Source organism: Gopherus evgoodei, chromosome 11 (genome assembly GCF_007399415.2).
Source record: "Gopherus evgoodei ecotype Sinaloan lineage chromosome 11, rGopEvg1_v1.p, whole genome shotgun sequence".
Taxonomy (NCBI): Eukaryota; Metazoa; Chordata; order Testudines; family Testudinidae; genus Gopherus; species Gopherus evgoodei.
The window spans coordinates 27,991,790-28,015,255 of record NC_044332.1 but is presented as its reverse complement, the minus strand read 5'-3'; the positions used below and the strand labels follow the sequence as shown (position 1 = coordinate 28,015,255).

The window sequence follows — 23,466 nt, the reverse complement described above, 5'->3', positions numbered from 1 at the left end:
AAGATGGGGAGCACATTTTCCACTCCAAATTTTCCAATTCATTCATGGTGCACAGCAGATGGACATTTTTCTTAATGTGTGGATAGCTTTGAGCATTCTGCTCATGTTGCTAGTCACAGTCATGAGTGGGGAGTGCAGTTTTTCAAAGCTCAGGATCATTAAAAAGATATCTTTGATCGACGATGGCACTTGAAAATGCCATTGACCAGTCGTTTGATCTCTCTGATGCTGTGCTTCAGTTCACAAGGGCAAAGGCAAGAAAAACGACTTGTTGAACTAAAGGACTAGGATTAACATTCTAAGGCTATCACCTACTGTAACACTATTTAATACTGGTCCAACCCTGCATACTTAGATCCTTATTGCCTGTCCCGCCTCACCCTGCCCCAGCTGGCTGGTGCATATATTTCCTCTAAATTCAATTAGAGTTTTGCACTAAGAGGGAAATCCAGATTTTATCCAGTGGTATGAACTGCTACACAATAACCCAAAGCTTGAATGCTAAATAGGTGGAGGATCTCCCTTTCCCATTTGTCTTCAACTTCTTGAGATGTAATGTTGTAACTTCATGTCCTTCATTTCCCCACTAAATATCTCCTTTTTGTGGGTTACACCGTGCAGCGGAATTAAGCAGAGTTCCTCCAGTGATTTCAATGGTAAGATTTGCTTAAAAATCAATGACATAATATGACCCCGTGTTTTTAAATACGAAAAGCAAACTGTTCTAACTAAGGATCAGGTATCTCGATATCAGAGGGTAAAGTCTGGCTTAGGTTACAAGTAGGAATGATTCTGGGCCTTTCTGCCTATTCTTCATTTTATGTCGTAAACCCACCATATAATGTCAGTCACTGTTCATTCTCTTGTGTACCAAATTCACCCACATATTAGGGGGAAGGGAAATATATTTGAAAATATGTTGCCAGTTTAAAGTTAAAGGATAAAAGGAATGTCACTCATTTTGCCTTTGATTCTCATTTATAAAAATCCTAGCTAAGCCATTTCCAAATATCTTTAAAAACAAAATATAATTGGTCACTGTCTAAGGTTACGTCTACTGTGTTTCATTTTGGAACTAATTCTTAGAAATGATAGCAGACTCTTCTCCTACCTGCAGCCTTCTCATTTTATCTGGTTGGTTACTTCTAGGCTCAACACCTCACCATCACACTGTTGTCATAGCAACAACAAAAACTGTATTTGTGACTAATCTGGTTTTCTTCCCTCCAACTGATTTCTTTATGCATGAACAATTACTGTAGCTGCACAGTTTTATTTTTTTCCCTTTCTTCCCTTCATCTGTTCACAGAACTCCTATTCATGTGAATGGGAGTTCTATGGATGGATGTACGGAAAATAAGACCTTTCATAAGTAAACCTGCTGTAATAGTGTCCACCCAAGATCATAGCAATGACAGGCCAACCTCATTTCTATAGCTTTCACTTTCTTGAATCTAATTTACTGAATACAGAAATAAAAAACAAAATAAATAACAATGTCCAATGTTTTAGCCTAAAACTTTGACGTACATAGTGCCAGTCATGCAGAGAAATCCTCATGCAATTTATAGACAAATTTATATCAGATTAATACCTAGAAATGGTATTTCAGCTAAGTAGTGGATAGAGGAGTAAATGATAGACACATGTACTAAAGAAGGAGCTGGTAGCAACTTTAAAGTTGACCAGTTATCACACCCTATTTTCAGTGGTTTATAATTCAGCCAGATTTTAACCATTCTGACATAAGTTTTCCATGCTTGCTCTCTGCTTCAAGCTGCTTTTTAAATTTTTTTTAAATACTTTCTGCTATATTGGCTATTTCTGAGAATTAAGTTAATAAAAATTGGTATTTTTTCCTAATGTTACAAGACTAGAGTGTCTAGAGTCTTGTACAGGAATTGTTTTTAGTATTATCTAACTTGAAATAAATAACAAATGAAATGCTTTTTCAGCTGTTTCACTGATGTCTAATATTTTCGTGGTTTAGAGCAGGAACTTGAAATTTGATTGAAGGTGGTGTGGGTGTGGGGGAGGGATGAACTGTTCTAAAAGTAGACAGATGTCTTTTGCTGTTTCCATGAAAATCCATCAGATCTGAAAATAATCATTTACACTTTCTTTGCAGAGCTTCTTAAAGGTTTGCTGCTAAAATCTCTGAATGTTCCATCTGCACTGCGCCTGCACAAGCCCCACTGGCCATCCAACTAAATTGAGCACGTTTCGCTGCTCTACTTTCCTGTCATCTGCACTGAGCATACTCAAAACCTGAAGCCCAGATGGGATGTAGCAGCAGCATTGCTCTGACCAAGGAAGGAGTGCTGGACTGGAAGCAGGGGTGGCTCTAGACATTTCGCCGCCCCAAGCAGGGCGGCACGCCACGGAGGGCGCTCTGCTGGTCGCTGGGAGGGCAGCAGGCAGCTCCGGTGAACCTCCTGCAGGTGTGCCTGCGGAGGTCCGCTGGTCCCACGGCTTTGGTGGACCACCGAAGCTGCGGACCAGCGGACCCTCCACAGGCACGCCTGCGGGAGGTCCACCAGAGTCGCCTGGAGCCGCCCCTGACTGGAAGGAGACCATGATTTATAGTGTCACCTCTTCTACTAACTGGTTTTAATAATTCAGTGCGCTTCACAACTTTTATTACTGAGCAAGGTCTCATACCTCTAGCTTAGGAGGCAGGCATCTCCCACATATTACTGATTGGAAAACTGAGAGATTGCACAAAGACAGTTCAGGAAGGGCTGTGAATAGAAATCTGTTTTGCGTATGGGAGACGCATACTCATTGATAGCCACACTGCCTTTCAGACTGAATGTGCCAAATCTGTATGTTTGGCTGAGATATCTGTAACCATTACACCCAACTTCCCTCCACAGCCAGGAACAAACGTATCTGCAGAGATATGTTTGTAAAAGATGATACAATAACTCCTCACTTAACGTTGCAGTTATGTTCCTGAAAAACGCAACTTTAAGTGAAATGATGTTAAACGAATCCAACTGTCCCATAAGATTTAATGTAAATCTGGGGGTTAGGTTCCAAGGAAGTTTTGGGGGCAGACAAAAAGCATTATACTGTATACTGTACAGTACTGTACTGTGGTTGGGAAGTGCCCTGGCTTATCCCACACAGGCACAGCCCACTGCTGGCAAGGACACTAGGAAGCACCTTTGCAGCAGCAGCAGCTTCCCCGGAGAACAGGCTCAGATTTTGCTGGGAATGCTCAAGGCCTGCCTCTTCCTATCTCCGCTCCACTCCAGGCCCACTTCTTCCCATCCCCACTCCACCTCCTCTCCGGAGCATGCCACATCCCTCCCCCCCAAAGTCCTAGGCAGCGCTTAGGACTTTCTGGCAGGGAGCGGGAGGAGCGGGGAAGCGCTGCATCTCCGCTACTCTCCCTCCCTCCCAGAAAGTCCTAAGCCCCGCCAAACAGCTGTTTGGTGGTGGGGGAAGTGCTGGGAGGGAGGACACGGAGGCAGAGAAGCAGAACTTGTGCAATGCTCCCTCAAAGTCGCTGCTCTTCCACAGAATCTTACAAGCAGGCAGCCAAACAAGGTTATTACACAACTTTAAATGAGCATGTTCCCTAATTGAGCAGGGATGTAACGTTGAAATGTTAAGTGGGACAACGTTAAACGAGGAGTTACTGTATTTTAGAGATGTCATAGGAATTTAGAGATGTGCCCTGACAGTGGGGCCTGGGAACTCCCTATGCCTGTGTGCAGCCGTTCACCAGAGACACTCTCCAGTTTGTTTTATGAAAGTTTTATTCCTGTCTCATTCACTGGTTTATTATTTAATGAATCCCAAGATCATTACAACTCCAACACCCAATATTATTGTCATCTAGAAAATGGTTGTGCAAGGCATTGGTAACGTGTGTTGTGTCCCTTTGTAAAGGTTGGTCCACTCTAACTACTGTGGCAAGGCACCTTCTTGGTCTCACCAGCCTCAGCTGCTTTTAGCCTTGGGGAGACAGGCTTGGGTAAAATAGTCCCTCTTGGTGGCACAGGGGAAGGCCGTTCCTTCTCTCCACCAATCTTTTTAGCTTGTTTTTCTCCCTTATGAGAGGGAATGCAGCCTCCCCTCCTGGTGAGGCTCACTGCTCCTAACCTACTGGCAGCAAGACTCTGCATCCCCCCCCCTCTCTCCTTTTCCCCCTTCTCCCAACAGGGAAGGGTTTAAAAAGGTCTCAGGCAGCCCTTAGCTGGAATCAGCAGATCCTAATTGATCTCGGGTAACTCCCTCTCAGTTGATCCTAACTGAGTCGCTGGTAACCCCTTCTCAGCTGAACCTGATTGTCCTGTAGTTACCCCTCCTCAGTTGATAGGGAACAGGACCAGCTCTAGGCACCAGTAAACCAAGCACGTGCTTGGGGTGGCACAATTTCAGGGGCAGCATTCCAGGTGTGTTTTTTTTGTTTTTTTTTTCTTCAGCAGTTGGGCTCTTGGAGGTTTTTTGTTTTTGTTTTTGCATGCTTGGGGCAGCAAAAAACCTAGAGTCAGCCCTGATAGGGAGGAGGGCCTTTTACCCTTCTGGGACTGTTTTCTCCCTTCCCCTCCCCTCTCCTGCCCTCCCCGCTGCAGCTATCTGTCCTGAGTTTAATTAATCATAAGTTATAATGTCGTGTGATAAAGATATCAAGATGTGTTTTTAAGTTTCTATTGGAAAATAGCATCTCCAGTAAATAGGGCTCTTCAATACCAGATTGGTAAATTCAATGGATTGCTCTGCTTTCTTCCCTCCGAGTCTGTGAGCAGGTTCTCCTGTGCGGTCCTGGGAGCTGGGAATGCCTTTCACAGCTGTGTTTTGGCTCATGAGTATGTATGTTTCATTTATTGATAGAAGGAACTAGTGCACATTGGAATGTGTGTGTAAGACTCCTATTTGCTGAATGATCAGAGCAGGAGCTTTGTAAATTTCAATATCCTATTGCCCACTGCAAAAAACAGAACAGCTAAGTATGTAGGTATACAAGTGAGATGCATGCTGGACACCCACTACATTAACCAGTGAGCATAGTCTGCTGTAGAGGTCACTAAGGAGTAGATCTAGTAGGAGAATAGAGAGGAAAAAATATCCACAACATTTTTTTTCATTGCAACTTCAGTTCCACTAGTTCTTTTTGCAACTAATTCTACTCAGAAACATAGCGGTGACTGCTATGGACAGACTGCTTCAGCCTTTGTACTTGAAGACAAATTACAGCTTCCAGATCTGTCAAGCTTGACAAAGTGTTCTTTAAAGTTATAACAGAACTGTGCTTAAAATAATAAATAAGCTCCACTTTCAGATCATGTGTTGAGGTTGGGTAGCTTCTTGTTTGTGTGTGTGTGTGAGTGTGTGGTGTAGAGGGGAAGGAAGAGGAGTGAACTGAGAAATTTCAAAGAAATGTTGCACTAGAGAGAGCCAAGAGTAAGTCAGGTGGGCTATAACCTTCAGAGATAAATAAACCAACACTGTTCACACAGTCACCAAAAAGTAGAAGATCATGAATTACAAATATATTTTTCCTCTCTCATTAAGGATCTAACCCCTCTCCGATTTAAGTCAATAGAAAGTCTCCCTACTTCCATAACCCATCCTTCCAATTGCCTGTTTTCCCCTGGCACTGGTGATGTGTTGGGACAGGAGGTGATACAGCCAGCATGTGCTGCAACACCAGAAGGGATTGCTGGAATAACAGCCATAGCTGTTGCAAGTTGGTATAAGTCAGAGGGGTTCTGTGTCTGTTCTTACTTGTGCCAGGGATCAGGGAAGTGCCCCTGCCATCCTTCTTCAGGTGTGCTAAGCAGAACTCTGGCACATCCAAGGATTTAGGCCCGGCCTAGAGCACAAATAGGTATGAGAAAAGATGCCAAGTTTGCTCTCCCACATGCGATTTGTATACTTTAGTATCTTTGGAATAGGGATTATCTCATATTGTGTGTCCTGTACAGCTTTCAGTACATTTTCAATGCTTGACAAATAATAAATGAGAACAAGGGTGCTGGCTGGTGACAGCTGTGGCAGTGGTTTTTCTACCTGCCCAACAGAACTAAACTGAGTGGAATTAGTTTTGATAACTGAAGATGCAGGGTGTGTATCAATAACTCTGGACCTTTGGAATTTTGCCCTGTAGCACATATTTAGGTTAAAGATGTAAGCAGAAATTATATTATACAAATTTCAAGGCCAGACAGGTAATACTTTAAATGAAATGTGTGTTTGTTACAGTTGGTTTATTTTTTAAAAAAGCGCCACAAGCTATTTGCTTTATCTATAGTACGGAACATTTCATGAAATCGGCTCTGCCCCTGCCAGTAGCAGTTATTGTGGAAATCAGGCTAGACTGCGGGTTTTACTATTAAAGGTCATAAAAGAAAAATCAGGAAAACGATCTAATAGTGAAAGTGCTATTAAATGTCTGGTGGTTGACATGTCTATTCTGAAACCATAGCAGTAGCTTGTTATCTAAAAAAATCAGTTCTTTGCTGTCGTGATAAAACTGAGAAAGGCCAGCATTGTTACTAATAGAGAGAACTATTGCTCTTTTTCTCAGATGGAAATATTTTACCACAAAGGTCAGGACTGAGATCATTTTTTTAATGACAAGACACTGTTCTGCCTTGTCAAGAAAATCTGTAAACCTTTAGACCCCAAGTTCCTGAAGTCAATGGAACTCCATGCAAGGACCTTTCTGCTTGGAGCAGATTGCAGGACTGGAATCTTAATACCCAATCCTGCATAGGGATACAGAGAATTATTCAGTGTACACTCCCACTTGTGCTGCATTTCTTTTGAGAAAGCCAGCCATTGAGTGGGCTGAGCAGTGGTTGCCAAGCCGCTATGCAGTCTCTATCTGCTCATGGCTGTAGGGCAGGAAAAGGCAGACTCTGGGTCCATTATGCCTCCTGCTCTGACCAATATATGCTGTTCAACTAGCATACAGAGGCTGCAGTGAAGCCACCAGAGGCTGGGGGAGAATACAACCCAGAAGAGGAACATAAGGCTCCTATGGTTGTTCTAATATATTCTGGTTACCACTTCAGATCCTGGCCAGATCAGAATCCAGGTGCCAGTAAAGACGGTTCAGAGCCACCTTTGCCTCCCACTACTAGTATGCATCTATGGCATTGCAGCTCCCACAAGGCACAGCACAGTATCTGTCCCAGCAGGGGTGACAGGACCTAAGGACATTTGTTCTTCCTTCTACACGCCCACAAAAGACTATTATCTTAATACACACATACATGTATACAAAAGTACACTGAAGACCTGAGTGCTCGTCCCAATCTGTCCTATATTCTACAGGTTATTTAGAGTGCACATCTGTTTAGAGCTGGTTACGTTTCTAGCATTTGGTAATAGTCTTTTTTTTATCAAATACATAGCACAGGGAAGAGGGGAACATTTAAAGAGCTAAACCAAATACCAAAACAAAGTCTGAATAAAAATACAGACAAATCTCTATAATCGAGCATCTGGTGCGGGTGACTGTATAAAATGCGTATCTGTCCAGCCTGCAAAATATTGTCCGGACTGTTCATCTCAATGCCACTGAAGGCATTCTTCCTGTATGTACAATCCTGCAGAGAGAATGCCTCTGGTAGAGTGATTTAGCAATACTTCCATCACGCTATGGCTGGGTGTCCTAGGACCAAGCCAATAACAATATGCTGGGCCTCTCTACAGAAGAAGCAGCAGTTAATACATTTGTTTTAACTGTTTTGAAATTATGGATAACGTTGATATACAAACAAGGATGGAAACAAAAAAAAAGTGACCTTAATTTCAAGTTGCATGAAAATCACCTGAGAAAAATAGTGTTTGAATAATGCAAGAGGAAACATTGGTAGGAATGGAAATATTGTCAAGTTTCTAAGAGGCCATCACCAATAATGAATAAAGGGAACAAAGTAATTGGCAGTGTCATGTTAAGATTTTCCATTGCAGTACATATAATAAAGATAACCCTTTGCAAGAACTATAACAGTCATTGCAGTCCCAGTAGGAAACATGCCACCATCAAAGAAGAGAAAGAAACCTTTCATAAAACAGAGATATGTATCTGCCTTGTGCAGAAGGCACAACTGTAACAGGAAGTAAATCATTAACTAAATGCTATCATTTTCCCAGAATTCTTACCATAAACAAACATTTGACTATGTTTTACTAACCCAATCAATAAAAGAAAATATGACTGAGCAAAAGTTTGATGGAAAAACGTGTAAGCTTATCAAAAGAATCTTAGATACGTATCAAACTGAAGGTCTATATGCTATAGAACTGTAGCTTTTAACCTGTGGTATGCAGACCACTGGGGGTCCACAGATTATGTCTAAGATAACCAAAGGGATCTGCATCTCCCTTTGAAATTTTTTAGGAGTCTGCAAATGAAAAAGGGTTTAAAACCACAGCTCTAGAGCTCTTATCCAGTGCTGGCTGAAGTTTTTTACCTGTAAATAACTGTGCCTGAATTTTTGTACTTGTAATGAATTGTATACTACTCCTGGGGGAATTCTGTGCCACTGCGCAATTCAGAATTTTGTAGAAATTAATGGGTTTTGTGCCTAATTTCCTTTCCCCTGCAGAAATGAGCTGCAGTGCTGTTGGCCACCACTAGGGGCCGCTGGACCCATCAGAACCCAGCTCGCACATAGACACTGTGGGGGGAGGAGAGTACAGTACAAAGTTTCCAGCAGCTGCAGTAGGGTGACCAGATGTCCCAATTTTATAGGGACAGTCCTGATATTTGGGACTTTTTCTTATATAGGCCCCTATCACTCCCCACCCCCGTCCCGATTTTTCACATTTGCTATCTGGTCACCCTACCCTGCACGCCTGAGGGACGGAGATGGTGGCGTGCAGGTAACTCCACAGAAGCCTGGCTGGGACCCAGCAACAGGATGTTTCTCCTTCTGGAACCCTGAACAGTAAAGGGACGGGGGTCTGGGCTGGGGAGGCCATGATTGGGCTCTGGAAAGGACTGGGTGGGTGTCTGGGCTGGGGGAGCAACGGCTGAGTTCTGAGAGGGTGGGGGACAGTGTCTGGGCTTGGGGAGGGCCACAGCTGGGCTCTGGGAGGAAGGGGGAGGTTATCTGGGCTGGGAGAGAGGAGGCAGAGAAACAGGAACTGGGTTTCAGAGTAGCAGCCATGTTAATCTGTATCCGCAAAAAACAGGAGTGCTTGTGGCACCTTAGAGACTAACAAATTTATTTGAGCATAAGCTTTTCAGGGCTACAGCCCACTTCATCGGATGCATAGAATGGAACATATAGTGAGGAGATATATATACACATACAGAGAACATGAAAATGTGGGAGTTGTCCTACCAACTCTAAGAGGTTAATTAATTAAGAGAAAAAACTGGGTTGTCAGAGGTTTCTTTAATTTTCTACTCTTACGGGAATATTTGTGTGTGTCTATATTGCTATAGACATACTTGCTATCGAGTATTTTGAAATAAATTACCAAAATAATTGAAACTGGCATGATTATGTAGTGTTATTTAGACAAATAAAATTTGCAAAATTTTAAAATATTGTGTGCATAATTTTCATTTTTTTTTGGCGCAGAATTCCCCCAGGAGTATGTATACACAACTATTCATAGTTAAATATCTACTTTTGTGCCCAGAAATCAGGTAATTTTACTAATATTGCACCTATAATTAGCCAAGGTTGCAAAATGTCACTTGCAAAAACTGAGATTTGTCTGCATATCAAGACCTTGGGTCCCAGTTTCTGCTGTTACACTTGTGCAATCTCCACTGAAATCATACGTGTTACTCCATAAGTGTAACTGAGAACAGAATTTAACTATAAGTGTCAACTTAATTTTGCCTGGAGATAGTAGGGTCTGATCTTTCCATAGCTGCTTAGATACTACAGTGATGAGCACAGTTTAAGAACATAAACAGAACTGAACTGAATTCAAGGATAGTTGGATTTTGCCTTAGAAATCAGTAAGACGGTACACATTTATCTAAAGGCAATCTGCAGTAATAATCTTACCTGAAGAAGTTTCCTGATTCTTTTCAGGTTGTGTATCAACAGGAGGTTCTTTTCTTGAGAAACCCGGTCTAACTGTTCATCCAATTGTATTAACAAATTCTGTAAGAGGATTGTTGCCATTGGTTCATTATTGGAAGCGGCCTCCCTATGCAACACAAAATTATTAACATGAAACAAGCATGTGACTCAACAAAAATGTCATGATATATGTCAAGTTATTTGCTAAGTAAGATATAATCTGCATCTTGGTGAAAAATTCAGAAATAAAGGAAACAAGTAAAGACTTTTTTAAAAGGTAGTTTGCTTCTTGCAGTTTGGAGCAAAAGGATACATGAATCCGTTTCACACTACAAAATACAAACAAACAAAAAAACAACCTAAAACTAACTAACTGACATTTTTTCATGCAAAAAACTGTCATTATGTTAATATTCAAAAACAAATATATTTTGTATAGAGATGAGTCCAAACAAAAATCTGTTCAAACACATCTAAAATTTGAGGCTGAAAGAGAGAAAATTGAGCTCTAAAAGATATAGGACAGCTCGAATGACTATGTATTATCTGATTATATTAAGCTTTAATTTTGTTTCTCTTCATTAAAGCTAGATGAAGCCATATTTCAATAAATGTGTGATAAAGAAAATTAATTCAGCTTTTTTATTTAAAAAATAAATTCTTTAAAGAAGTATGCGGTATTTGATTTTATTAAAAATCAAAGCAAGAAAGAGATCCCTAAACACTAATTAGTGTTTTTATTATAAATCTGCCCCTGACAAATCAAATATATGCCATGGAAATCTGTAATTAGTAAAAGTGAAAACAGTGGAAGTGCCAATGTTTCACTCACTCTGAATCTCTCAGATAAATAAAGGGCAACATGCTATGTGAATAAGATGGCCTTTAATACATAACTAAAGGCACACTTTTCTTGCAAAGCATGTTCCTGCACAGTTCACAAGCAAACATACTAGAAATCTGCCTATATAAACCATAAAGTTTCCACAAATCAAACCTTAGTATATAGAAGAACATTTAATCCTACCAATCTTGGCTTTCTATCCACTGTGCTAGTAGATGTCGGACTTCCATGGGGAAGTTATCGTCATAGAACTGGTCTACCTGCTCCAAAAACTTTATTTCCAACTGCTGGACTTGACTCCACTGAGACATACTATAAAAAAGGGTGAAATTGGTTTAATATTTAATATATAATCTTTAATACTACACAAGCACTCCATAGCAGGTGTATCATTTGTTTTCAGCATATGTTCTTCCTTTGTCACATAATTTCATAGTCCCCCACCCCTCATTTTTTCTACTTTCAAAGGGACACTGTCCACCTGAAACAGTGAATTATTCAGTTAAAAAATAAAAAGAGTAAACAGTAGTCTCAGGTGTTATACCGATCTGGGTACCCAGCAGATTTCTGTGGTTTCACACCACCTTTTCCTTTTTTATTGGAAATTATTTTCTCTCCCTGATTGCTGTATGAAAGACTCATAAAAGCAGATCATAAAAATATCAGACAGAATGGTGATTTTTCTTTTAACAGTATTTCCCTTTTCAGGAAAGTAGTTTACAAAGCCAGATATCGTCACTTACGAGACGACCAGTAAGCTGGCAGGAAGGTGCCCTCATTGGTTTGATTCACAATCTGATTTTGTATTACACTTACCATTGTATTTCGTCTACTTCATCTGGTTGTAGAACTCCATCCTCTTCTCTATTGAGGGTGCTATATCCCACCCTAGTACGTTGAGTTATTGCTCTAGTACAGTGTTTCCCAAACTTGGGACACTGCTTGTTTAGGGAAAGCCCCTGGCGGGCCGGGCCAGGCCGGGCCGGTTTGTCTACCTGCTGCATCCGCAGGTTCGGCTGATCGCGGCTCCCACTGGCCACGGTTCACTGCTCCAGGCCAATGGGAGCTGCTGGAAATGGTGCAAGCCGAGGGATGTACTGGCCGCCGCTCCCTGCAGCTCCCATTGGCCTGGAGCAGCGAACCGCGGCCAGTGGGAGCTGCCATCGGTCAGACCTGCAGACGGGCCAGGTAAACAAACCGGCCCGGACTGCCAGGGGCTTTCCCTACACAAGTGGCATCCCAAGTTTGGGAAACACTACTCTAGTACATCTTAAACGGCTATAAACCTGTGTGCATGCTGGGTCCAAACCCAAGAATGGGAAGGCTACATAAGAAATAAAAGAAGAAATCATAGGCATGACCAGGGCATCTACTGCCCCACTCTGAAATTCATACCTAGACTAAACATCTCTATATCTATCTCACCTAAAAGGATTGTACCTTGGGGTTGCTTCAGATTGAAGTTGTATGTTTTCGGTAAACTTAGTACTGGAAAGAAAGCCAAATACAAAGAATAGGCCACCATCTGATGAGCTTGCATGGGGGTGAGGGACAGGCATTAGACCTGCATCATCATTCCATACTCAGGCAAAACTGACATTAACTTCAGTACTTGAGTGTGGGCAGACTAGTGTGGAAGAAGTGGCCATCAGGAAGCTGGTTATACCTCTCTGATTCTCTGCCTTAATCCTGAGCACACATTAGAGTAGCTTAGAGGCTGCTCTAAAGTGCACCAGTTGGAATCATGTTCCAGCCAATGCTCCTGCCTAATTCTCTCCATTCCTCCCCACCCCCGACATACTTCCTACGCTGGGGACTGCAAAGATGGAGTGACAAAGGAACCAGCTATATCAGCTCAGTAACCCTAGCATGGTCTCAGTGGTACAAAAGAGAGAGAGTGAGCCTTTATATTTATTTAATTTACATGTTTATGTTGTAAAAAGTCATTACTAATTAATGCTGCAGATATTTTGCATATTTCAGAGTAAAACAGAGAAGGGGAAAACACCCAAACAGCAAAAATGTTGCAATGACCTTTAGCACCTTTATTATTATTACTATCTATTATTTGATGATGATATTACCTAAAATCCCCCATCTCTGCTTGGGACCTCTGACAGGGTGGATTGCCCTTTTTAGGCAGCCAATCCTGTTCAGTCAGCCCTCTTGTGCTGTAATTAGCCCCATCTTAGCTAGAGGGGGTAGGGCTAATTGAGGTCAGGTGACAGTATGAAACACCTGGGCCTCACAAAAGGGCTGAGAAAACTCAGTTTGGAAGATGAATCACAGGGAGCTAGTAGGGTTTCTGTAGAAGGTTCTTAAATAGGGGGTGGAAGAGGGAATGAGATTGAGAAGGGATTCTAGGAAAGGACCCAGAGAGACTTAAAGGTAACCCACAAGCTGAATCTGGTGGGTGGGCTGAAGATGAGACCAAGCAGTATGAAAGACCCTTTTGTTTGTGTGAGTTGCTATTTTGGGCTTTCTGTATCCTTGGAAGGATATGCTGTGGACAGACAGAGGGCCAAAGAGGTGTTCAGCAGGGGGGTTCCTGAGGTGAAAAATCCCTCCACTGCCCCATTTGGGATGCTGTGGAAGGTACTGTGGTGAGTTGAACTGCTTATAGGGCCCCATTGTGCTACTTGCTGCACAAAAATTACAGCTTGTTGAAGTATTAATGGAAAAAGGGCTATGGAACTGTCAGTCTTTTGAGAAATGTAGATTTAATGGCTTTTTTTCCAATGTGAAAATTCAAAATGAAGCATTTTATTTTGAATTTTTGTAATGTCAGACATGGTCTTAATAAACACTGAATATATGGCTTATTACAATAATCTGTAATCCTCTAACCCCCTTTTTTATCCTATGACTACAGGGTGCTAATGGGCCATTTCACCTAGAATGGTGAATCTTATGCTAAACTACATCTCTTTGACTTTGCATGTGTTACAAGATATGTCTACACTGCCATTAAACACCTGTGGTGCACCCATGCCAGGTGACTTGGGCTCACAGGCTTTGATTAAGGGGCTGTTTAATTGCAGTTTAGACATTTTGGCTTGAGCTAGAGGGTCCCAGAGCCTAGACTTCAGCCTGAGCCCAGACATTAAAACTAAACAGACCCTTAGCTCAAGCACTGTGAGCCCAAGTCTACTAGTATGGCCCAGCCATAGGTGTCTAAACTGCAGCATAGACATACCCTGAGTATCTTTCCCAGACCTGAGGAAGAGCTCTGTGTAGCTCAAAAGCTTCTCTCTCTCACCAACAGAAGTTAGCCCAATAAAAGAGAGCACCTCACCCAACTTGTGTCTAACTTTAAAAAAGCATTTTGTTTTAATTGAAAATGTAACAATTTTGCAGAACTTTATTTTTAGGTGACTTGTTGATATTTCAATTTTTTGTCCCACTTTGTTTTGTTGAGTTATAGATAAAGCTAGTCACAAAACAGAACTTCCATTCTGTGGAAAATCCTGATATATGTTTAAAACCCTAGTTCTGAATCTGAACAAATCAATTTTCCATAGACTCCAAATTCCAAAAAGTTAATTCTCAAGACTGAACAACTTGTTTTGATATCAAATCACTTTTTTTAGATGAGGTAAAAACATAGGGTATTTAATATAATTGTGATACTAAAATATTAATGTTAATGTCTAAATTAATCAAAACTACAAAGTTGTCGTCTTGTCTAACTGAAATGAAACCGTTCCATGTCATCTAAACAAATTAAAAATAGCTTTTTAGATGCTTTAAAATTTAAAACAAAATAAAAATACCTTTATGGTTTGAGATTCTTATTCAAAAATGTTTTAGTGTTTGAACTTCCATGTTTAGTTTTCACTGAACCAAAGAAAAACATTGAAGAAACTGAAGTACTTTATGGGCATAACTGAGTCCTGTGGCCTTAATCAGGCAAAATTAAGGGAGGCCAATGGGAGTCTTTCCTTAGTAAAAAGAATGAGTAGTACTTGTGGCACCTTAGAGACTAACACATTTATTTGAGCATAAGCTTTCATAAGCTAAAACCCACTTCATCAGATGCATGCAGTGGAAAATACAGTAGGATGAAGTGGATTTTAGCCCACAAAAGCTTATGCTCAAATAAATTTGTTAGTCTCTAAGGTGCCACAAGTACTACTCATTCTTTTTGCTGATACAGGCTAACACAGCTACCACTCTGAAACCTGTTTCCTTAGTAAGTACTACATAATTTGGCTTTGTGATGTGTTATTGAGTGCCGTACATTAAGTCAATGAGAGTGCCTAAGTTTAAAAATAGATTAACAGCCAAATCCTGAGGTCTCTCTATAATTACTGATTTATCCTCCTCCAGATATAGTTATGAATACGGCAATTCTCTCCAAAAAGAAGCTTGTGAATATTTATGCATTATTATTATATGCAGATCTTATGCAGCGTTCATTTCTTCAGCATTACATTACAATTTATAAAAACTCTGCAACATCACTTGTAAACAACATCTTTCAATCTGCCTCCTTTTTACATTTTCTTTTCCACTAAATAGAAGAAATGTTGCCAACTATTACTTTGTTTTCTGGAAATTGGGTATGAAAGCATTTCATTCCCTTTCTGCAGTTGTATTGATAACTTTACACAGTTTGCATAACTGATTAGTGATGCATACAAAGAGCCAAATCCATGTGTTCCTTCCATACTGATGATGTCTTTTGCATAGGTAAAGACTTGTGGGTTTTTTCATTTCTCTCTCACTCCATCCATCTATCCATCTTGAGGAACTTCTGTGGCTAAGCTTTAGAGGACATCAGACTAGATGATCACAATGGTCCCTTCTGGCCTTAGACACTCTGAATCTATTTTCAGTAGGAGTTTTGAGTGCAAAACTGTATTAAATGGCTTTTGGGAATCCCAGAGTTTTAAATGGGCCAAGAACACCTAATAAGACCTTCACAAAGGACTACAGGATTTTGTCTGCAGTGTAAGCTTTTAAGTTTCTTTTATGTTCACCATTACTTGCCTGCATGACCCTTTGTAACATTGGGGCCTGTTTTGTAAATGTGATAATTTTTTTAGCATATCCAGATCAAACAAAAACAATACACATTGTGGCATGCTTTCCATTTCACTTTTAGTCATAAGGCATAAATAGATTTGCCATGTTCATTTTTCTCTTGTGGTGAAACAAGCTGTAAGACAACTGGAAGCACAGACTTTTATTCAAATTCATACCAAAAAGTACTTTCCTTTTTTCCAGGAAAAATTAAAGTTAAACTGAAAATATATAGTTAATTTAGATTCTTACTCCAAAGCATCTAGTGCAGTATAAATAGTTGATATTGCAATGTAATAAACTATTTCTTAATGTTGCAATGTAACTTTCACATTACAGTTATGGTGTCAATAGTATGTGCTATACAGTTTGGATGATCTGTTTCTATAACCATATATAAATACATTCCAGAAAAGTTAAATTAAATTGTACTTTAGGAAAGCATGAGGGCTTCAAAATGTATATCTTCTGAAATTATCAAATTCCCACACAGAAGGTAAATGCAGAGGTGCTGGAACAATTTGTATTTATATATATATATATAATGATGGAAATGACTTCAAGCAGGGGTGTGCAGAAGCACCCCTAGTTTTGGGACCTATGTCTAAATGTATCTGTTTAATTCTCAAAGCTCTATGCTGTTAAGAGGGACATTGTGCACAAGTGGGAAATCTTATAAAACAGTACCACAGCATCTACTTCTGTTCAGTTTCTTTCAGGAGTTAAATTAATGTGTTTTCAAAACACAAATGGCCTCTACCATTCTGTAGAACAAGATGATCTCTTAAGGCTATTCTGGCACTCTGCTCTAGGCAGTTTCCATGCAAATTTTGGGTTTCCGCATAGGCTTCCCGAAAATGACCACTTTCTGAACTTCCAACCACAGAGCTCACCCAGGGAAGGCTACCCCACTCCCCACAAAAGAGGGCCAGGATCCATATTCAGTGGGGGACATGAGCAAAGAAGCGACTCTGCAGAGCCCCGAGGAATCAGGGTTCTGCGCACAGGTGGAACAAAGGCAAAGAGGGCAAACGCAACCCCCCAATCGAGCTAGTCTGTCTCCCATTTCCTGTCTGGCCTCGCTCCTCTGGTCCATCCGCTCTTCTCTGCAGGTGCCCACATAAGAAACTTGCCCTTCCCCTCCCGCGGTGCGGCCTCACTGCCCTTCCCGCGCCTCTTCGGGGCTGTGCAGCGGCCCGAGGGGCACGTGGTTCAAGCCGTGCCCACGCTGGGTGGCCTCCCCCGAGAGCGCTGCGAGCCCCCCGGTTCCCTGAGGGCCACGCTCCCCCTGGGGCCCGGCTTCCCCGGCTTTTTCTGGGGGACCGCATGCAGCGGGCGGCAGCTCGATGGGTGCGAAGAGCCGCTGCTCCGGCGCCCGCCTCGCTCTGCCCCCCCGGGCCGGCTCGGCTCGGCAGGTAGGCGAGGGGAGCCAAGCGCAGCCCCAGCAGAGCCTGAAGCCCGCGGTGCGGTGCGGTGCGGTGCGGTGCGCAGCTCAGCTCAGCTCAGCTCAGCTCGCCTTCCCTCCCCCGGTGCCCGCGGGCAAGCGGCAGCCCCCACCCGCGGGCTGCAGCCCGCTGCTCCGACTTGCCTGTCCGAGGGGCGCCCCCAGGCAGGCTCCGCTCCGCTCCGCGGGTGGCGAGGCGCGCACGCTGAGCTCCGCCGGGCGGCTGGCTGCCTGCCCCCGCCCGCTGCGCGCTTTATTCTGCACGCTGCCTCCCGGCTTTCCTGTGCGTCAGGGGGGAGTCCCCTGCCCCGGCCTGCCCCGGAGACCGCCGCTCAGCCCGGGCCCGGGCCGCCTCACCCCGCCACCCGGCGTGTCCCCCGCGGAGAAGAAACCCTGCGCCGTGGTGAGCTGAGCATTGGCCGCTAGGGGCTTGAATTGCACTAGGCGAACCAGCCCCAAGGGGCAGGTGGCGGGCTGGCCCGGCTCATGGCCAGTGGCTGATCTGAGGGTTTCAGTGCTGCTGTTCCCACTGCATCCCAAGAGATGGATTTTTGGGGCCCTGCTTTCCTACCCAGCAACCTACTGCCACTTGTTGGGCCAGCAGGGGTGACTTGGCCACCCATCGCCCTGCCCCCAGTGTTCCCATTGCTTAGGCTTTGAGCATGATCAATGTCAATGGAACATTAGCAGAGCTTTAATTTTTTAATACAGGATTATTTTCTCTTTACAATTTTATTTCAACCTTTATGTTTTGCATTTGCAAAATGGCCTGGTTTTCCCTTTTTTGCCAGAGTCTCAAGTGACATTTTAAAAAACCTTTTAACAAAATCATGTTAGATTGTGATTAACAATTTTGTTTGCCAAAAATGCTTGCTAACAATTCTGAATCCAATTTCAATATATTTTTTAAAGTCAATACCTTTTCCAAAAATGGAAAATTAAGTTGACAATTATTTGTGACAAGTTTGGTTTGGAGCTAGTGGGACAGTTTTCATCAGAGAAACAAAAAATGTTGACTGGCTTTCTTATAGCCCTGGTATTGTTAAGTAGAGCCTCTGACACCTGTCATATGCTTATCCCCTTACTAGTGTATAGAGTGACTATATGTCCTACTAAGATTCTCTTGCTTTTCAGTGAGTCAGTATAGTTGGCGGCTCAATCTCTGGGCTGGCAAAAATATCTTCCAACTTTCATAAAGTAAATACATGGTTAATAGGAGTTTAAAAGGCCAGGGGCACTTCCTTGTGAAGAATTTGTGCAGCAGATCGTGCTAGAGCTGTGAAAATGTCCCTTTTTTGATGTGTGGAACTTTTCAGTAAACATCTGTTTACTGAAGTCCAGCATAATGTCTGGCTGCAAATCCAACTTGACTTATTCATGCAAATAGTCTTTATCATCTTTTGGTGTTTGGTTATGGCTTCAACCAGACATTCAGCTAATGCCATCTCTAACACCTTAACACCACCAAAAAAGATAAAGACAAGGGTTAACATTATCCAGAAGCTCTCTGGTATGTCCTGGGGATATGATGCATGCATGTTTTGAACAAGCCCTGGTTTTGCCAATGGTCGAGTATCGTGCCCCAGTTTGGTGCAACAGCTCCTTCCCATACCAGTCTCATTGACACACAGTTTCTGAGTGCAGCATTAATTTTAATTTTAATTTAATTTTAGTGATTGTCATTATGTTTCTGATAGTGCCCAGGATGTGCTGCAAACGTCTTTCTAAACAAAAATAAGGCACAATTTAAGGAGTGGACAATTTTTAAGGTCAGACATATGAACAGGCAGACCTTAGGGGGGTGGGTACAACACAAAAATATCTCAAAGAATTTTTTTTTCTGGATAAGCTCTGGATGGGAAAAGAGTGGCTCTTCAATCATAGCAGACGTGCTGCTAGCATAGTTCTCTGATATCTAAAAGCTGTGTATTGAGAAGAATTTTGATCTGATTCTCCAACATCACGTGTGGCAAGGTTTGTTTACACTTATCGACATGGATATACAAGGATACCAAATCAGAACATTTTACATCCATTTTCTAAATGACTAGAGTTAGACAAAGATCAAGACAGTGAGGAATCAGGATCCTAGGTCTGAGGCAGCGCAAAGCAGCTGGAATGCTGCCCTAATGTGGATTCCAAGGATTCTTGTGACTTATTATTTATTCCTTTATTTTATTATTCTCTGTATTATAGTAATACTTAGGACATCTCTATACTGCAGCTACAAGTGTGCCTCTCAGACCGAGTGGACAGATAGGTGATAGCTCCATTCAATCTAGTGGGCTAAAAATAGCAATGTGGTGGACTTGTGTCACAGGCAGCAGCTCAGGCTAACCACCTGAGTACAGCCCCAGAGGGTCAAGCAGGCTTGTAAGCGGATGGCTAGCCCATGCTGCCATCCATGCCATAGGAAGTCAACACTATTTTTTTAGTGTGCTAGCTCTGCTCATGCTATTGTCTGTCTACCTGCACTCCCAGCTGCAGCATAGACATACCCCTGAAGGCGGCAACCAGGATGAGGACTCCATTGTCCTAGGCACTTACTCCAAGCATGGAGTATGAGATAGGACTGACACACCAGAGATTTGAAGTGGGACCATCCAGAGCTAAAAACCTGAGCTGCTACAGAGCTAAGGACTCTGCAGTTAGAGGCTATAACAATTCATGTCCTCTGGATCAGCACTGGGAAACATTTATAACATTCAGTCACCTGTGGCTTACAATTGCACTGAATAGCAATTTTTGCGCTGAAACTGACAAAGAGGAATCCTTGGGCTTCACAAACCTACTGTAGCTGGCTTACTGTGTTCCATTCTTCCCATGAAGGGACATTCTGGTTGCAATCCATGCACAAATGAAAGCAGCCACACATTGCAGCTGTAGTCATAGAAAAGGTGGGTATGGCTGCTGAAATGCAATGATATTTTTCAGAGAGTGGAGGGAGAATGTCATTGTTAGGAGGGGAGCAAGGAGAGCTGAGAAACTCTGAAGCATGAAGATTGCAAACAATAACATTTAGGCAGCTGTAATACTACAGCAGGTGTCAAGTGTGGGTGCAGCTGAACCAGTACTGAATGTCAGATGTTAACTAGGACAAACTATGGTCAGCACCATTTTGCTAACCATGGTTAAACCTGTTCGATGTCAGCACTGCAGATTTTTACTATTGTGGGAAAAGGTTTAATTTTCTCTTAAACAGGTTTGTAAGCCCAGATCATTAACAGAAATGCTGCAAAATTCCAGTGTATATAACTGTGCACTCCAGTATGGATTCTTATAATGACTAGGCAATATTTTTTTTTCAAGTGCTGTCAAACTTGTGTACCTCAAGATTTTCTCCATATTCTGAAGCATGGGTGCAGTCCACTGCAAATTCACGTTTACTTAGCATGCCACAAACGAATGTTATGCATAAAAAGGGCCAAGAGTCTACATCTGTTTACTGAAGTCCAGCATAATGTCTGGCTGCAAATCCAACTTGACTTATTCATGCAAATAGTCTTTATCATCTTTTGGTGTTTGGTTATGGCTTCAACCTGACATTCAGCTAATGCCATCTCTAACACCTTAACACCACCAAAAAAGATAAAGACAAGGGTTAACATCATCCAGAAGCTCCCTGGTATGTCCTGGGGATATGATGCATGCATGTTTTGAACAAGCCCTGGTTTTGCCAATGGTCGAGTATCGTGCTCCAGTTTGGTGCAACAGCTCCTTCCCATACCAGTCTCATTGACACATAGTTTCTGAGTGCAGCATTAATTTTAAGCAGCTCTCTCAAATCAATAGCAATACTATGGCTTTCAGTTTTGGCAGGTGTTGCACTAGCCAGCATGAGGTGAGATGCTGCTGTGGCTCAGGAGTACAAGATCTTGGCTGCATCAAACCTGCCGATACACCAAGACCTCAGTTCACTGCCACTCTCCCGACTCAAACCGTGCTGTGTTGGGGAGGAAGGGGGAGCCTGTGCGCCGAGTCCTCGCTCCTTCCCCCTCCCTCCTTCCAAAACGCTGCAAGCCAGCTGATTGCGCTGGGCAGGAAGGAGGTGGGAGGATCGAGGACTCAGTGCACCTCCACTCCCTCTCCTGCCAGCGGCAATCAGCTGGCTTGTGGTGTTTTGGGGGGGGGGAGGAGCGAGGACTCAGTGCACAGGCTCCCCCCTCCCTCCCCTACTCAGCAATCTGCTGGCTTGGAATTTGGAAGGAGGGGAGGGAGAGGGAAGGAGCCAGGATGCAGTAAGCAAAGTAAAGGGGAAGGAGGTGAGCGGGAGAAGAAGTGGGTTAAGGGTGGAGGCTTGGAGGAAGGAGTGGAGGGGGAAGGTTGTACTCCCCTGCCTCTGGTGCTTGCAGAGTAGGGCAAGCTGCCCTGAAACCTAACCCCCCTTTTTACATTAATTCTTATGGGGAAATTGGATTTGCTTAACATCGTTTCACTTAGTCACATTTTTCAGGAACACAACTACAACGTTAAGTGAGGAGTTACTGTATTTAAGCCCTATTGCAGGCGTCCTGCCTTTTTTTTTTTTTGAAGGGTCAAATTGTCCTGTATTTTCTGCTCGCCCTGCTGGTCAGTCAGTGGTCGGTCAGTGCAGCCCCAGCCCTGTCTTGTTTGTGGCTCGGCAGTGAGAGCACGTGGTGGCCTCAGGTCTGGTGGAGAGGCAGGAAGATGACACATCAAGTAGGACAAGAGGCAGGCCCGTGTGTGAGGGGCTAGGGGTGTGTGTCACCCCTCGTCACGTGAAATCTTAAGCAGGGGTTCTCGGGGTCTGCAAGTGCTTTCGAGGCAGGGGGGATCACTGGGAGCTGATGCTGAAACCCAGAGCCTGAGCCCCAGTGCCCTCCGTGGGGCTGCAACCCCAATCTCTGGCACCCTCCACGGTGCTGAAGCAGGAGCCCTGGAGGGACTGAAGCCCCGATTCCCAGGTCCTGCCATGGGGCTGAAGCCAGAGCGGGGGTGGGGGTGGGGGAGTGGAGCCCTGATTCTCGACACCCACTCCAGAGCTGAAGCTGGAGCCACAGGGGGCCTGAAGCCCCAATTCCCAGTGCCTGCCACAGGGCTCAAGCCAGAATTGCGGGGTGGGGAGGCTGAAGCCCTGATTCCTTGCGCCCACCGCGTGGCTGAATGCCTGAGCCCTGACGATCTCCGCGTGAGGCTGAAGGCAGGAGCCATGGGGCTGAATCTTGGATTCCCTGTGCTCTCCATGGGGCAGAAGCCCCCATAGCCCATGGGCAGAGTTGGGCACTGGGAATGTTGCCACCCCAAACTGCAGTGAATGTGAAGGGCTGTCCCGCGGGCAGCTCCACACACCCCCACACACATCCTTCTCTCTCTGCCCTCGAGGCAGTTTGTAGGTGGGAAGCTGGAGCCAGGCAGTGCAGGGCAGCTGCTCCTCTGGCTGGTGCCTTGGAGCAGGCAGCCATGGTGTTCCCGCCTCTCCTGCTGGCTGCTGCTCACCACCCAGCTACCTTTTCTCACACAGCCGGTAAGAGCAATAGGGGTGGGGCTGGCAGAGCCCTTAGGGAACAGGGACTGCTACCTGCACCCCTATCCCCCTCCCTGCATCCTGAACTACCTCCTGCTCCCACCCAGCCCCCAGCTATCCCCTTCCCTGCACCCTGAGCTGTTTTCAAACTTTTTGAGCTGAACCTCTCCTGCACACCTTTTGAGTTATAAGTTTTGGTTGTGCCTCCCCCCCGTCACAACCAAGACAGGTGAAACACTGAGGTGAGTCAGGGGGTGAAGATGGAACTCACTCCCTAGACTTGCTATGTGGAGCTGGCTTGAGCCCTGCCTGTCCCTGCCCACCAAAATAGAAGTCATAATATGTCTATGCCCTAGTCCCCCCTTTCCCTGCTGGGCTCTGGAGTTGTTATAGCATGTTGGGGTGACTACTTCATAGTTCTGATTGATTGATTGATTGCTGTTGAATATGAGCAATTTTACAAGGAATTTTGTTAGGAATGGCAATATACAAAAACCTGTAGGAGAGCACTTCAACCTCCCTGGCCACACTATAGCAGACCTTAAGGTGGCCATCCTGCAGCAAAAAAACTTCAGGACCAGACTTCAAAGAGAAACTGCTGAGCTTCAGTTCATCTGCAAATTTGACACCATCAGCTCAGGATTGAACAAAGACT

General features: G+C 43.6%; 2 protein-coding genes across 5 annotated transcripts in view; one reads left to right on the top strand and one right to left on the bottom strand.

The window, feature by feature from the left end:
• The window catches only part of STAT4 (signal transducer and activator of transcription 4), a 66,094-nt gene extending 48,557 nt beyond the window's left edge, over positions 1-17,537 (bottom strand). For all 4 annotated transcript variants that reach the window (XR_004002559.1, XM_030579646.1, XM_030579647.1 and 1 more), the window contains exons 1-3: positions 17,471-17,537; positions 11,041-11,169; positions 9,996-10,140 (exon numbers count right to left, since the gene is read on the bottom strand). Coding sequence is in view for 3 of the 4 variants with exons in the window: in XM_030579646.1 (XP_030435506.1) it covers positions 9,996-10,140; positions 11,041-11,168 (273 nt within the window). In the remaining variant the exon portion in view is untranslated. The remainder of the gene's footprint in view (positions 1-9,995; positions 10,141-11,040; positions 11,170-17,470) is intronic.
• Positions 17,538-17,711: 174 nt separating this feature from the next.
• MYO1B (myosin IB) overlaps positions 17,712-23,466 on the top strand; it is a 243,668-nt gene continuing 237,913 nt past the window's right edge. Inside the window, exon 1 of the mRNA XM_030580337.1 lies at positions 17,712-17,729. The gene's annotated coding sequence lies outside the window, so the exon portion shown is untranslated. The remainder of the gene's footprint in view (positions 17,730-23,466) is intronic.